At 44.6% G+C, this 15,658-nt stretch overlaps 1 protein-coding gene and 1 long non-coding RNA gene across 2 annotated transcripts; one reads left to right on the top strand and one right to left on the bottom strand.

Annotated features, from left to right (window-relative positions):
- Nucleotides 1–172: 172 nt before the first annotated feature.
- On the top strand, nt 173–2,661 carry LOC124654987. Its single transcript, XR_006988537.1, has 4 exons — nt 173–500; nt 620–705; nt 1,349–2,042; nt 2,502–2,661. It is a non-coding gene; the product is annotated as an uncharacterized LOC124654987 (long non-coding RNA).
- A 1,400-nt stretch (nt 2,662–4,061) lies between these two features.
- On the bottom strand, nt 4,062–5,267 carry LOC124653476 (glycine-rich cell wall structural protein 2-like). The gene has a single exon (XM_047192537.1). The coding sequence runs from the start codon at nt 5,145–5,147 to the stop codon at nt 4,266–4,268; it is 882 nt and encodes a 293-aa protein (XP_047048493.1). The 5' UTR covers nt 5,148–5,267; the 3' UTR covers nt 4,062–4,265.
- Nucleotides 5,268–15,658: the final 10,391 nt, after the last annotated feature.

The raw sequence follows: 15,658 nt of genomic DNA, 5'->3' as shown, positions 1-15,658 counted from the left end.
TCTAATTATTCATTAAAGTAGCTAACTATGGTGTTTGTGCTCCATGCAAATAATTAACTCAAACATTGGTGTTCCTTGCAACAAAAAGTTTGGGTTGTGGTTTGGTGCAAAAAGAGCACCAACAAGTGGTGTTATATGCTAAAACCTCTCCTTTCAAGGTCAAAGGTGAAACTTTTATGCGCTCGATCTGCGGGGAACGCCGACGATGGCACAGGCGCGTCGCGGCGGGCGGGCCAGTGAATCCGTAGACCTAGCCGTGCTGGAGGCCGCCACCGCAGGCTAGCTTCTCGGACCATAATCTGCTTGGCCGTGGCGGCTTCCGCCCTGTCTACAAGGCAAGCAAGCACATCGCAACCTGCCGAACCTCCTTTGCCCTTCTCGCTTTGCTTCAGACTGTGCTAGAGGGGCGGCAGGAGATCACGGTGAAGCTGCTGTCCTGGAGGCGCGGCAGTGGTGCGGGAGTTTCTCAGCGAGGTGCGCTTGCTTGGCTGCTTCTCAAGGTGCATATGCTTGTCTGTTTCTTTGCAAGATTTATTGTTCAATGGTCCTTACTGCAAGTTCCAGCAACGATTAGTTGTGTTTGAAGGATTAACGACTGGCTGTGTTAATCCTTTTTCAGAAGAAAGGATTGGGAAGCAGTGATCAGAGGAGGGCTGCTGCACCTGCCGTTGCTACGGGAAACAAGTGGCCGAAATTTCAGTTTCTGTATGGATCAAGTAACTCCAAATTTCAATTTCCGTATGGATTTGTATTACAAATTTCATGTTCATGTCATCTTCTTCTTTGTCAGAAGGGGTGCAATTGAGGTCTAGATTTGCTGGTGACATTCTTGCTGATGTTTCATATTGGCTGCTGCTGGTCCAATTGAGGTGATGTTGCACATTTGCTGGTGCTGGGCTGGCTAGGTGTTGGGACAGAGATGCTGGCGAGTTGCTCCAATTTTTCTTTGGTGGTGGTGGTGGTGCAGCCCCCTTCAGTGTGGAGGTAACGTCGCTCCTTCAGCCCCTGTTCTTTTGTATTGCTGTATATGCCCATATCTGTGTGTGTTTGATCATCACATCTGTGAGTTCACTTAGTACTCCTTTTTTCTACAATTATTTTAGATGTATGAATCTCGATCATCAGAGAATTTAGTACATACAACATCAGAGTAATTTCTTCCTTTGCTATTATGGCTTAGTAATGTGGATAATTTAGTGCATACAACTACTCTTGTTCTCCTACTCTCTTGTTATATTCAGTTAGGTGTCAACTGTATTTTCTTCAGTTAGTTCAGTTAGCTTTAGCCGATGTTTTAGGCTGCAAGTTTCTTAAAATTTGCTTGGGAGTAATTTTCACTACCATGCAGTTATTGTTGAAGGAAATGGCGAAGCAAACGGCAATGGCAAGCTGGTCAGCATCGTCATCTGGACAAACGGCAATGGCACATAGAACAACTGATAAGATATGGTGCCCATTCGTTTTTTTGTTTCTGAATAACGTCTCTTTCTCTGTAGCAGTAGTAAATTCAGAAATGGTAAGTAGCGTTTGACTGCATGTAAATAATTTTGACTGTAAAGTCGTAGTAGGAGTGTTTTCTGTCAAAAATGAACTTGTGACAGTAGCACTGTGTTTCGATCACTTCTTCAGCTAGTAAATTTTGAAACTTGGGTAGGCACAGTTTGCAACAACTCGATTCAGTTCAGGTATTATATGCCTAAGTTTGTTTTATTCTTGACTCCGTTCCTATTTATACAGTAGGTGACTAAGTTTGTCCACAAGGGTATGTGTCTAATCTGAATTTTGCAGTCAGCTAATTTTAGTTGTAAACAATTTCTTATATTCCATATTAATATCAATTGCAGGCACTCCCTGCTTTCCTGAATACGGAAGGTGTGATGGTGAGCGCAGAAGGAAATCTCTCCATGGTTGCATTGTCAGCCAGGACCTGTCTGTCGTCAACTTGGTGATTGTTAAAGAATTTGCAGGGAGTTCTCGAGCTGAAGTAATAGATGAAGATGTGGCTGTTGTCGAGACAGATACTCTGAAAAAATGTGGGCCAGGTAATAACCAGAATGTGAGGGTGAAGATTACCTTATGTTCTCTTTAGTATGATGTTCATTTAGCAGTATTCCTATGATCGTACCCTGTCCGGTTTACTCATTGTCTGTTCAAAATACATCTCACATCTTGGGAAATTTATAGTATGTTTCTGGTTCTTGAATTTGTGGGTCTGTAGATTCCTGTGATGTGTAGAGAAATTGTGGTCTTGTTATTGTCAAAAAGGTCAATTAATCTGTTGATTGCTCCAGTAGCACTTGTATTGTTTGCACAAAAATACTCCAGCACTTGTATTGATTGCACAAAAATACTGGCACAGATGGGGATATGTCACATAACAAATGACACTAGTTTTGCTTGGGCTGGAGCAAGTTGGTAATCATGCCCTCCTTGGATCTGACTTCAAGAAGGCCAAAGCACTTGACATGCTGGTTTGCTAACACCATTGTTCTTGAGGCAAGACAGGTTTGGGCGCCTTGACGACCTTGGGAGCGGGCGGAGCTGGCAGCGAGCTGAGATGGAGCCGCCGACATCTCCAAGGAGATGAAACGATGCTGCCGGGCAGAAGCCTGGAGGTGCCTCGAGCATGGAGGTGTTGGCTATGGTGCTGAGCGTTGCCGGCGGTACGGCGCTCTGCTAGGTGGGTGCTCGGCGTGCGTGGACGCCGACGAGTTACTGGCTGGTGTCCATCCTGGTGCTGCTGCTTGGGGCCCATGGCCAGCCTCCGAGAGGTGCAGCTCACGACGTGCAGCTGCCGACAACGCGCACGCAGCTGGATGGATTTCGGCGGCGCGCGCAGATGGATTGGCTTGACGCGCGCGGGGATGGATTCGGTTCTGCAGGCTTGAGGCGCACGCTGGATGGATTCGGTTCGTGGCTGGATCCAGAAGGGAGAGGAGGTGCTGGCTAGGGCGTTCGGGGCGGAGGACGCCGCCGCCCAGATCGGGATCGAGGAAGATGATGATGGATCGAGAACGATGAGATCCAAAATTAGGCGGGGGTAGGTATGTCTTTTCACAGCGTTTTCACCTGGTCGGAAAACTCCCAGAACGTCTTACATTTCCGCACGGAGGGAGTACCAACTAATTTGCCTAAATTCTATCTTTGGAGTACTAAAGCGGGACGCCGCTTGACACCCTATTTGGCACCGTCGAACAGAATGCAAGGGCTGGCCATATATACACGAAATGGCTCGGCACCATAACCAGCAGCAGGCCGGAAACCTCGACGGGCGAGCACTTGCGTTCGTAGCATAGTGTCCACAGCTCTAATAGTCTTTTTTGTGGTATCCGTCAAACAGATGGCATAAGCCAAACGACAACGCACTTCTTCGTAATCTCCTTGATGAATATAAGATCATCTGTGCTGTCTGACCAAGTCCGAGCATGCTCACTGCTATTTTAACGCTCATGCTGAGTGTTCTCTGTCCGGCACGCACGCACGTACGCTAGCATGCCAGAAACTAGACGTCTAGACGGGAGGAATAGGGAGAGAGAGAGCGCCATTGGACGTCTCTGAGGAGGGAAAATGAAATGTGTTTTTGACCTCTTGTTAGTTTCCTCATGATACTTAATTAGGGCATGAATGCATTTAGCAATAATTTGGAACTCAAAAACTTTGACCCAATTGCAATGGACCCTTCTAGTTGGATTCCATATACCCGAATCCTTCAAGATATTTCTATAGGTCGGAGTCATGCCTCTTTGTCAGAAAAATGGAAAATTGGTTGACATGAACAATTGTGTATCAATCATCGTTCGTATAAAGACTGACTAACATATGCTCTTCCAAAAAAAAAGTCAATCATGATATGATCTTTACCAGATTTGTGTTTTTGCATGTTTAGCAAATTAGATGGTGATATGTGTAGAACCATCGACGGTATATTGATGATGTTTTACTTTGCAATGTGACATGTCACCATGACTTCTTGTAATGGTTTGAGTAGCACAAATATTATACTTAAGTTTGTTCTTTAATGGAAGGCGAATGTATCAAAATGTAACATGAGACAGCTGCACTAATCCAAATAAGAGTTAGTTATTCATCATATAAATTTATTCAAAGACTCCGGCATAGATGACAGGATTATACATTTGACCTTCCACTAGTTGAGTGACTCAATTCTACAGAACTGAAGGAACACGCATAAATGACGTCCAAGTGTAAATATAAAACTTGACACTACCATATATCATTATTACTTCAACAGTCCACTTTCTTGATCATTTACCATGTCCAGAGCCATACCCAGAGCCATGACCCTCTCCATAGCCAGAACCAGCACCACTTCCATATCCACTGCCAGAGCCTTCACCGTAGCCCCAGCCTGAACCAGACCCTTGCCCGTGACCTTCACCATATCCAGATCCTTGTCCGAAGCCAGTTCCTTGACCATAACCTTCGCCATGGCCTTCACCATATCCTGACCCGGCGCCATTTCCTTGACCATAGCCTTCACCATGCCCCTCACCATAACCTGAGCCTTGTCCATGGCCAGAGCCGGAACCTTGCCCATAGCCTTCACCATGCCCCTCACCATAACCTGAACCAGAGCCTGAACCTTGTCCATGGCCTGAGCCGGAACCTTGCCCATAGCCAGACCCTTGGCCCTGACCTTCGCCTTTCCCTTGCCCTTCACCATAACCAGAGCCTCCACCAGAACCTGAGCCTGAACCAGCACCAGAGCCTCCACCTGAGCCTGAACCAGCACCGCCACCCGAGGCTCCACCCGAGCCTGAACCAGCACCAGAGCCAGAGGCCCCACCCGAGCCCGAGCCTGCACCAGACCCAGCATAGGATCCTCCACCAGAAACGGCACCTGAACCCGCCGATGACGCGGCACCCGAGCCAGATCCCGAGCCAGACCCAGAACCTGAAGCTGATCCGGAGCCCGATCCAGATGCAGAACCCGACCCCGACGCCGAGCCAGAGCCGCCACCGCTAACACCCCCACCTATGCCAATGTTAATCCCTGTATCGATTCCCAGGCCTCCTCCACCACCAAGGTTTATCCCTAGGTCCTTCCGAGCTACGCGACCCTCGGAAGCTAAAAGGAATGCAGCAAGGACAACAATGCCTAGGAAAATGGTCTTCATTTGTGGCATTGTCGTGGAAGAACTAGCTATTGCTAGTGTACGGCTCAAATTTGTATATGATCTGGCTTTCTTTCTTGCCTACAACTCTCTAAGGATCTTGCAACTCTTTGTGGTTGGTATGCAAAAACTAGGAGGAATGCAATGGTATTTATAGGGTACAGACCGCTAGTGGGCTTTCACAAATATTGATTGGCTTCCTGTTCCTGCTGGCTAGAACTTGTGGCTGTGGCTATTGGACGACCTAATTCGCTAGAGTAGTGGTGTGTATTGTGGTCAGGGGAGAGACGACGGCGAAAAAGGTATATAAGGGCATCTCCAACCGGGCGACCCAAACGGACGCGCTGGGCCGTCCGTTTTGGGCCGTTTGCGTGCCCGAGCGGACGCGCGGACGGAGCCCCGCGTCCGCGCGTCCGTTTGGGTCGCGTCCTGCGCCCAACGCAGCGGCCACCCATTTGGCCATTTGGCCTATTTCTTTGGAAAATAGGTCCTCTCGGCCACGGATTCACTTTGATATATAATAATATCTCGTAAACATAAAATAATATATAGAAAACATAAAATATTATCAAATACCATACAATATTATCAAATGTACCATGATAAATCAAATAAAATGTGTCATAGTTTGAGAAAAATATAAAAATTGCAATTGAGATTGTCTAACTCAATTTGGGCGCTCGAGGATCTCCTTCGTCTCTTCTCGAACCAAGCTCTCTTTGCCTCGCTCATGTTGGTCAAGTCGGCGTTCATGATGAGGTTGTCCTCGGCTTGGCGTTTGAGCTCAACTTCCTTCGCCTTCAGCTCCACCTCTTTGGCCCTTGCCATTGCTATGAGCTCAAGTTCTCTCTCTTTGAGCTCAAGTTCTTTAGCTTTGGTCTTCGCCTTGACCTCTTCAATCTCAAGCTTCTTCTGCTGGACATCAAAGAATTTCTTCCTGTCCTCTTCTTTCTCCCGGCGCCTCCTCTCATCCCTCTTGTCCGTGGACACCTCTCCGTCCGCATGCATCTCCTTCAAAGTGCCATACAATAGCATGGACGACGCATCACGCTTCATGTCGGCTTTGGTTGACTTGTGGCCGCGTGGACGACTTGCACGAGAAGCGGAGCTGCCGCAAGGCTGCCCACCATCAAGGTCAATGACCGTGGCATCTTTGGCGGGATTGTTGCCGGTCAAGGTCGCCATGTAGCCCTCGTACCCCTCCCGGAACTTGGGGGTGCCGTGGAGTTCCTTCCAACAATGAGGGAAGGCAAAGGTCTTCTCTCCATTGTTGGCTTTGTAGAATTCCAAAGCTCGCCACACCTAGAGCAAAGCGAGACAACAACGATAAACAAATGTGCAAACATCGGATGAATAAGTTGAGGTTATGAATCATACCAAGTCCTTCACACCCATGCCACTAACGGGGAGCCGCCTCGCGTGCTCATACGCCGCCTGGAACTTGTTGCACTCCGTTTGAATTGCTCCCCACCTCTTTTGGAGCGATATTTCGCTGCGGTCGCTCTCAAATGGCTCCTGTCCATATTTGCGATGTTCATGGAAGTATTCATAGATCCGGCGCCGAATGCGGACCCCTTCGCTCGGCACCCGTCAACGCATCTTGCCCGATGGTCAACCATCCATCGACGAGCACCTTGTCCTCCTTCTCCGTGTAGTTGGCGGTTCGTTTGCTTACCCGGCGACCTCGAGCTTGTGCAGCTGCGGCTTGTGTGAGGCCCTCACCGAACAACGGCTCCTCCTCAATGTTTATGCTGCCGGGACAGGCGAGTGCCCTCCCGTGTGTCAATGGGAGGTGGCTGGGGAGCCTCGCTGTGTCGAAGGATATGGAAGGGTCGTCGGCATTGTCCGCGCGAAAGACGGAGGGGCCCGCACGGCGGACGGTGCCTGCGCGCGCGCGGCCGACATATCGTCGAACAGGTTGCGTGCACCGGACGTCGCAGCGGCTCCCAGGTTCTTCGGGCCTTTGGAGTTCGCCGGCGCACGGTTCAGGTCAATGGACGAAGGTGACGGCCCCGTCATGGACTCGCCCACCTCCGGTGACCCATCCCGTGACTGGTACGCCCGCCGCCCATGCGCCCCCATTTCGTGCCCAAATAGGGCAGTCGGCGGGGCAGTTGACCTTGGAGGAAGGGGCCGGGTCACGGAGGAGGCCGAGCTCCCCACCGAGGCCGCGCCGGTGCCGGGGATGATCATGTGCTGGCCGAGCGCCGGGTGGCCGTAAAATAGCATGGCCTGCTGCTCTTGAAGGAGACCGCTCTTCGCCTCCGTCCGGAGTTGGAGAAGCTGCTCCGCCGCCCGCCGCCGCTCCAGCTCGGCAGCGGTTTCCCTCTTCCGTTGGTCCAGCGCCCTGCGCCGGTCGCCCTCTTCCTCGCTCTCGAGCTTCCTCTGCTCCGGGGTGAGCTCGGCCTTCGCCTTCTTCGTCCGCGGCCCGGGGGGGGGCTCGGCCACCGCCAGTTCAGGAGCCGCCTCCACGGCAGGAGCGGCAACGGCCGCGGGTGCCTCCTCTTCGATGGTGGCGGTGGTGTCGGGGGCGGTGGCGGCGGCGCCGCTTCGTCGGCCATCTCTAGGTTTTGGGAGTACGGTGGAGTGTTTTCTGTTTTGGGAGGCGGACAGGCGGGCCGAGGGCGGACAAGGGAGGACGCGAGCGACCAGCCTTTCGCGTCCGCGGCCACGCAAACTCGTCCAAGATTTGGGCCGGGTTTGGGTCGTCCCGGACGCCGCGGCCATCCGTTTTAGGGATGGGTCCGCGCGCTGGGCCGCGGTTTTGTCCGTTTCGACCCATCCGGACGCGCGGGCGCGGGATGGGTCGCCCGGTTGGAGATGCCCTAAACACAGAGCCTCATAGCGCAGCAGAATGACACGTTGCATGCATGATACTAGCACTACGTGAGAGGGAATATATAGTTGTTCCACTGCACATGGAAAATTGATGTGACATCTCACATCTGTAGCTATGTTATAATGGAGCAGCTCGTGGTCGATGAGAAATTCCAGAAGCTCCGCCGTTTTATCGTCTTAGCTGGATGCATGATGATTAGCTAGTAGTGGAGCCTTATCGTCCATCTAGCCAGTGCAGTAGCGCTAGCTCTTTTCATCCGTGTGTATATACCATACATATAATATAATCAAATTTGTAGCTGACTTCAATCGTCACACCTTTTGCTGGCGGTAATGATTCTGTGGATCGGCTTCACGTACACACTTAATGAATGGCACGAAAAGGAGCTCTCCAAACATTTTCCAATTAAAATTAAGTATTCAGTAATGCGCAAAATAAATAAAATTGAAATATATGGAATGAAGTTACGGGCTAAACTTACGGAATTGAGTTACCGGGTGTACATGGCTCAATTTGGAGCAAAGAGAGAAAACGTGGCCCATCTTCTCTTTAATTTGTGCACCAACCGGCTGATTCCACCTAATCTTGTAACTATTAGTGCGGAGGTTTCAACCCGTAAGTGTAACATTGTTGTCTTTTTTATGAGAAACCTCTAGCGGGGAGGTGGAGGGCTGCACATTTTAAATTATATTACTGCTTTGGATTATTTTTTCTGTATGTTTTATTTTGCCTCGCTAGCTTATCCCCTTTTTTCATACATCATATTTTTTTTCATATTGGTTGGATGAAAATTTGAAGGTCTAAAGGATGTAGCATAACTAACTTATAACTAGTATTATATATTTATAGATGGTTTTGCTAGTTCTTGGTCGGCCGATAATTAATTATAGCTCTATCGACTCCAGGGCCAATAGATCAATTTGTATCATAATTCGTGAGGCTATCTGAGTTGCAAGTAGGTTCTAACTGAGTTTTTTTCCAGTTACAAGTGGGTTGCAACTGTGAAAAAATAATTGTCCCTAACCTTTAAATTTTCCTCATGATTAGAACTCAAAAATACTACTGCAAATGAAATGGGAACACAAACAGTTAGGGATCTAGTTTATAAGACCTATTTGTCTTGAGTAAAATAATCAGGTTTGACAAAGTTTAAAAAAGAAGTACTAACATATACAATGCAAGCTATCACCGATTAATGAGTTATTAGTGTAAAACCATCAGTTTGATGTTCAAATTTACCGAACCGTATCAGTTTATGTTTGCGAGATTAAAAACCACCATATTTTCCTAATTATTTTGAAAAAACACTAAGGCCATTTGAGAGCGAATTGAGGCCGCACCACTGATACGTCTCCAACGTATCTATAATTTCTTATGTTCCATGCTAGTTTTATGACAATACCTGCATGTTTTATTCACACTTTATAATGTTTTATGCATTTTCTGGGACTAACCTATTAACAAGATGCCACAGTGCCAGTTCCTGTTTTCTGCTGTTTTTGATTTCAGAAAAGTTGTTTTACAAATATTCTCGGAATTGGACGAAACAAAATCCCACGGCCCTATTTTCCACGGAGTCGAGGAAGGCCAGCAGGGGGGCCTCCCCATATGGCGGCACGGGGGGCCCCACTGCCGCGCCGTGACGTGGGGAGGGAGCCCCCTGGCTCCCCCGACGTTGCCCCTTCGCCTATTTATTCCTTCGTCCCCGAAAACCCTAGTACCGAGAGCCAAAATACCAGAACAGTTCCAAAGACGCCGCCTCCGTCAAACCTAACTCGGGGGGTTCAGAAGATCTCCTCCGGCACCCTGCCGGAGAGGGGAATCATCACCGGAGGGCTCTACATCACCATGCCCACCTCCGGACTGATGCGTGAGTAGTTCATCCTTGGACTACGGGTCCATAGCAGTAGCTAGATGGTTGTCTTCTCCTATTGTGCTATCATGTTTAGATCTTGTGAGCTGCATATCATGATCAAGATCATCTATTTGTAATGCTACATGTTGTGTTTGTTGGGATCCGATGAATATGGAATACTATGTCAAGTTGATTATTGATCTATCATATATGTGTTGTTTGTGATCTTGCATGTTCTCCGTTGCTAGTAGAGGCTCTGGCCAAGTTGATACTTGTAACTCCAAGAGGGAGTATTTATGCTAGATAGTGGGTTCATGTCTCCATTGAATCTGGGGGAGTGACAGCAACCCCTAAGGTTGTGGATGTGTTGTTGCCACTAGGGATAAAACATCAATGCTTTGTCTAAGGATATTTGTATTGTTTACATTACGCACAGTACTTAATGGAATTGTCTGTTGCTTGCAACTTAATACTGGAAGGGGTGCGGATGCTAACCCGAAGGTGGACTTTTTAGGCATAGATGCATGCTGGATGGCGGTCTATGTTCTTTGTCGTAATGCCCTAAGTAAATCTCATAGTAGTCATCATGATATGTATGTGCATTGTTATGCCCTCTCTATTTGTCAATTGCCCAACTGTAATTTGTTTACCCAACATGTTATTTATCTTATTGGAGAGACAACACTAGTGAACTATGGACCCCAGTCCATTCTTTTACATCTGAAATACAACCTACTGCAATCATTGTTCTCTTTTGTTTTCTGCAAGCAAACATCATTTTCCACACCATACGTTTAATCCTTTGTTTTCAGCAAGCCGGTGAGATTGACAACCTCACTGTTAAGTTGGGGCAAAGTAGTTTGAATGTGTTGTGCAGGTTCCACGTTGGCACCGGAATCCCTGGTGTTGCGCCGCACTACACTCCTTCACCAACAATATTCACGTGATCTTCATCTCCTGCTGGTTCGATAACCTTGGTTTCTTACTGATGGAAAACTCGCTGTTGTACTCATCATACCTTTCTATTGGGTTTCCCAATGGACGTGTGCTTTACCGTCACAAGCAGCTACTTTTCTGGCGCCGTTGCCGGGGAGATCAAGACACGCCGCAAGGGGAGTCTCTCACATCCAATCTCTTTACTTTGTTTATTGTCTTGCTTTATTTTATTTTCTGTCTTGTTTGCTTTCTTTATATCAAAAACACAAAAAAAATTAGTTACTTGCATTTAATTTATTTTGTTATCATGTCTAGTCCTGTACTTGTTACTTTGTCACCTGAGGAATTGATCTTTACTTTTAAACAAGGGGATGAGGAGAGTTTTAAAGAAGCCTGGTCTATAATTTTTGATTCTTACGGTAAAACTGAACCTAAAATGACTCTAAACCTCCTTCTTAGTAACTTTTATTTTTGGCTTATTCTTCGCTATAGATATGCTTTGGATGCTCACTGCGATGGGGATCAAGCTTTTAATGCCATAAAAAAATTGGTTGCATCATCTAGCTCAGCTAATAAATTTGATTCATCTCTTGCTAGCATTCATGATAGTTTAAACAATCTCGAGACAAATATATCTTGTTTAAAAGAAGGGTATAATCAGATTCGTGAATATTATGATTATGTTCCAGTAAACTTTGAACCTTCATTGTGGATCCCTACTATTAAGGTTGCTATTTGTGGTGAAACTTTTTATGCCCGTTGTGATATTATGTCTGAGTTTTGCCTTATGCCTAAAAGTATTTATGAATCTTTGAAACTTTGAGGACTTACTGAAGGTGGAGAAGGAATAACTCTTGTTGATAATTCTGTTATAATTCCTAAGGGGATAGCTGAATGTATGTTCACAACCTTTCTTGAAAGAACGGTATCCACTGATTATCTCGTTATTGAATGTGTAGGGACAGGACAAATCACACTTGGAAGATCCCTGCTGAAACTCTTGGGAGCAACCGTAGATGTGGGAAAAGGCACTCTAAATTTTACCTCTACACCCGGATGAGGTCATGTATTCCCCAGACCGAAGAGTAAGAATAAGAGTAAGAGGGGTAGGCGTAAAGCCCTTGATAATAATGTTAATGCTTCTTCTCTTGATGTTACTTGATTTTCACTTTCTGCGCCTAGCTGAAAGGCGTTAAAGAAAGCGCTTATGGGAGACAACCCATTATTTTATTTCTGCAATTTTTGTTTCATATTTGAGTCAACGTGCTTGTTACTACTGTAGCAATACCTTTGTATCTTTATTTTCTTGCATTGTTGTGCCAAGTAAAGTCTTTGATAGAAAGTTGATACTAGATTTGGATTTCTGCGCAGAAACAGATTTTTAGCTGTCACGAATTTGAGCTTTTCTCTCTGTAGAAAAATCTAAAAATTCTGAAAAAATTCATGAGTAATCCTCAGATATGTACGCAACTTTCATTCAACTGGAGATTTTCCATCTGAGCATGTTAAGTGCCTCAAAAAAATTCGTCTTTACGGACTGTTCTGTTTTTGACAGATTCTGCCTTTTATTTCGCATTGCCTCTTTTACTGTGTTTGAGTGGATTTCTTTGCTCCATTAAATTTCAGTAGCCTTGGGTAATGTCCAGAAGTGTTCGGAATGATTGTGTCCTTGCTGAACATGTGAATTTTTGATTATGCACTAACCCTCTAATGAGATTGCTTTGAGTTTGGTGTGAAGGAAATTTTCAAGGATCAAGAGAGGAGGATGATATAATATGATCAAGAAGAGTGAAAAGTTTAAGCTTGGGGATGCCCCCGTGGTTCATCCTTGCATATTTCAAGAAGACTCAAGCGTCTAAGCTTGGGGATGCCCAAGGCATCCCCTTCTTCATCAAACTTATGAGGTCACCTCTAGTGAAACTATATTTTAATTCCGTCACATCTTATGTGCTTTACTTGGAGCGTCCGTGTGCTTTTATTTTCGTTTGTTATTTTAAGTTTTCTTAATAAATCGGATCCTAACATGCTTGTGTGGGAGAGAGACATGCTCCGCTTTTTCATTTGAACACTTGTGTTCTTCGTTTTATTTTTCATGTTCATGGCGAAAGCTGAAAGCCGCAGCACTTATTGTTATTTGGTTGGAAACAGAAAATGCTTCATGTGGTAATTGGTATATTATCTTGAATAATTTGATACTTGGCAATTGTTTTGAGCTCTCAAGTAGATCATGTTTAAGCTCTTGCATCATGTAGTTTAAACCTATTAGTGGAGAACTACCGTAGAGCTTGTTGAAATTTGGTTTGCATGATTGGTCTTTCTAAGGTCTAGATATTTTTTGGTAAAAGTGTTTGAGCAACAAGGAAGGCAGTGTAGAGTCTTATAATGCTTACAATATGTTCTTATGTAAGTTTTGTTGTACCGGTTTATACTTGTGTTTGCTTCAAACAACCTTGCTAGCCAAAGGCTTGTACTGAGAGGGAATGCTTCTCGTGCATCCAAAACCTTGAGCCAAACCTATGCCATTTGTGTCCACCATAACTACCTACTATGTGGTATTTTTCTGCCATTCCAAGTAAATATTTCATGTGCTACCTTTAAACAATTCAAAACTTTATTACTCCTTATTTGTGTCAATGTTTTATAGCTCATGGGGAAGTATGTGGTGTTTTATCTTTCAATCTTGTTGGGCAGACTTTCACCAATGGACTAGTGGCATATACATCCGTTTGTCCAATAATTTTGCAAAAAGAGCTGGCAACGGGGTGCCCAGCCCCAATTAATTAACTTTCATTAATAATTCTCTTCACATGTTTTGCCCTGATTTATCAGTAAGCAACTTAATTTTGCAATAGACACTCCTCCATGGTATGTGAAATGTTGGAAGGCATCCGAGGATTCGGTTAGCCATGGCTTGTGAAAGCAAAAGGTTGGGAGGAGTGTCATCTATAAATAAAACTAAAATACATGTGTAAACAAAAGAGAAGTGGGGTGATCTACCTTGCTGGTAGAGATAACGTCCTTCATGGGAGCCGCTCTTTGAAAGTCTGTTTGACAAGGGGGTTAGAGTGCCCACTACCATTCGTATACAACAACAAACACCTCTCAAAACTTTATTTTTATGCTCTCTCTATGATTTCAAAACTTGAAAAGCTCTAGCACATGATTTAATCCCTGCTTCCCTCTGCGAAGGGCCTTTCTTTTACTTTATATTGAGTCACTTTACCTACTTCTTTCTATCTTAGAAGCAAACACTTGTGTCAACTCTGTGTGCATTGATTATTACATGCTTGCTTATTGCACTTATTATATTACTTTGTGTTGACAATTATCCATGAGATATGCATGTTGAAAGTTGAAAGCAATTGCTGAAACTTTGTAACATCCCAAAAATTTCAAAACAAAACAAATGAATTTCCCTAGTTCCAAATTTTGGAACCAACAAAAACTTTTATTAAATGAAGTATGATACATAGTGATCTTGTTTAATTCTTGTGCTATTGCGATGATTGATTGTTATAGTAGTTTGAAATAAACTTAAACCCTAAACCTCACCCCTCTTTTCATCATCCTAGTTAAAATGAAATAAAAAGAAATTAAATAAGAAAAAGGCATATGTGCCTATGACTATAATTATAAATCTTTACCCTAAACCTTTCCACTTTGCATAGAGGTTTGGAAAACCTTCATACACCTTACCAAAGGCTTATCCAACCAAATCCAAGTGTTTTCCAAAGAAATTAAAAAGAAACTAAAAATGCCATAGAGGCATATGAGAGCAAAATAACAAATTGTGATTTTAAGAATCTTGAACCTAATACATGTTATGAATGGAGGGATCACTCCTATATACCATTTCAACACTCAACCACACCAATTGGGTCAAGCCAAGTCAAGTTTAAAATCAAATGCAACATATGCATAGAGGCATATGTGACACATAGCCATTTCACCAAATTTTGCCCTATGACTTTAAACCTTGACCAAATGATGTGAAACCTTTTCTAAACCTAATCTAATGCTAAATGGACCCTAACCCATGTTGTAGTAAAGCAAGATGAACCCTTTTCAAAAATAATAAAAAGTGACACCTCATCTCTTATGTATTAAGGCCAAATTTTTGCAAATCTTTGAACAAGACCATTTGAATTGGATTCGATGATCTTAAAATGTTTCTACACTAATAAGAACCACATTAGAGTCAACCAAAGTCAAAACAAATGGAGAGAAATCACATAGTGAGAGAATCCCCAACATTCCCTCACATACACCATATGCCAAATTGCAAATCTTTCACCAAAGCCATAATTGCTTGCTCCCTTGCTTCTAAAATACTTCAATATGATAAACTAACACAATTGCATCAATGAAACCAAAATCAAATGGAGAGAATTCAAAGGGTGAGATAATTCCAATTTTAACTCACATACACATAACCCAATTTAGCAAATCTTCATATGAGGCCACCATTGCTTGCCCTATGGATTCTAAAACTCTGATATAACTCAAACAAACCCAAATGCATCAAAGAAACCAGAATCAAATCCAAATTTAACTCAAAACCATCTCACATGTGATGATGGTCATTTGGGTAAATTTTAACATGATCCCCTCTTTACCCCTCTGGTTTAATTCTTTACTAAACCAAACTTGGTCAACTATGACCATGTCATCCAAGACCAAGTAAAAGTGAACAACATTCATGTTGACCATTAGTGCTGATGTTGACCAGGTTGACCAAGTAGGGTTTTGACAAGTGGTGATGTTGAAACTATGTGAAGATGACCCACTTTTTGAAATGTTGCAAAACTTCACCAAAATGAACACCAACACCACCTTTCCATCACATTAAATATAAGAATGAGATTCACCAAAAATATTTCCAAAATTCCACAA

This window comes from Lolium rigidum, chromosome 5, assembly GCF_022539505.1.
Source record: "Lolium rigidum isolate FL_2022 chromosome 5, APGP_CSIRO_Lrig_0.1, whole genome shotgun sequence".
Lineage (NCBI taxonomy): Eukaryota > Viridiplantae > Streptophyta > Magnoliopsida > Poales > Poaceae > Lolium > Lolium rigidum.
The sequence above is the reverse complement of the archived record's forward strand: the minus strand, read 5'-3'. Positions and strand labels throughout refer to the sequence as shown.

Bases quoted from the DNA above. Each gene is read 5' to 3' on its own strand.
- LOC124653476 (XM_047192537.1), bottom strand. From the start codon at position 5,147: ATGCCACAAATGAAGACCATTTTCCTAGGCATTGTTGTCCTTGCTGCA.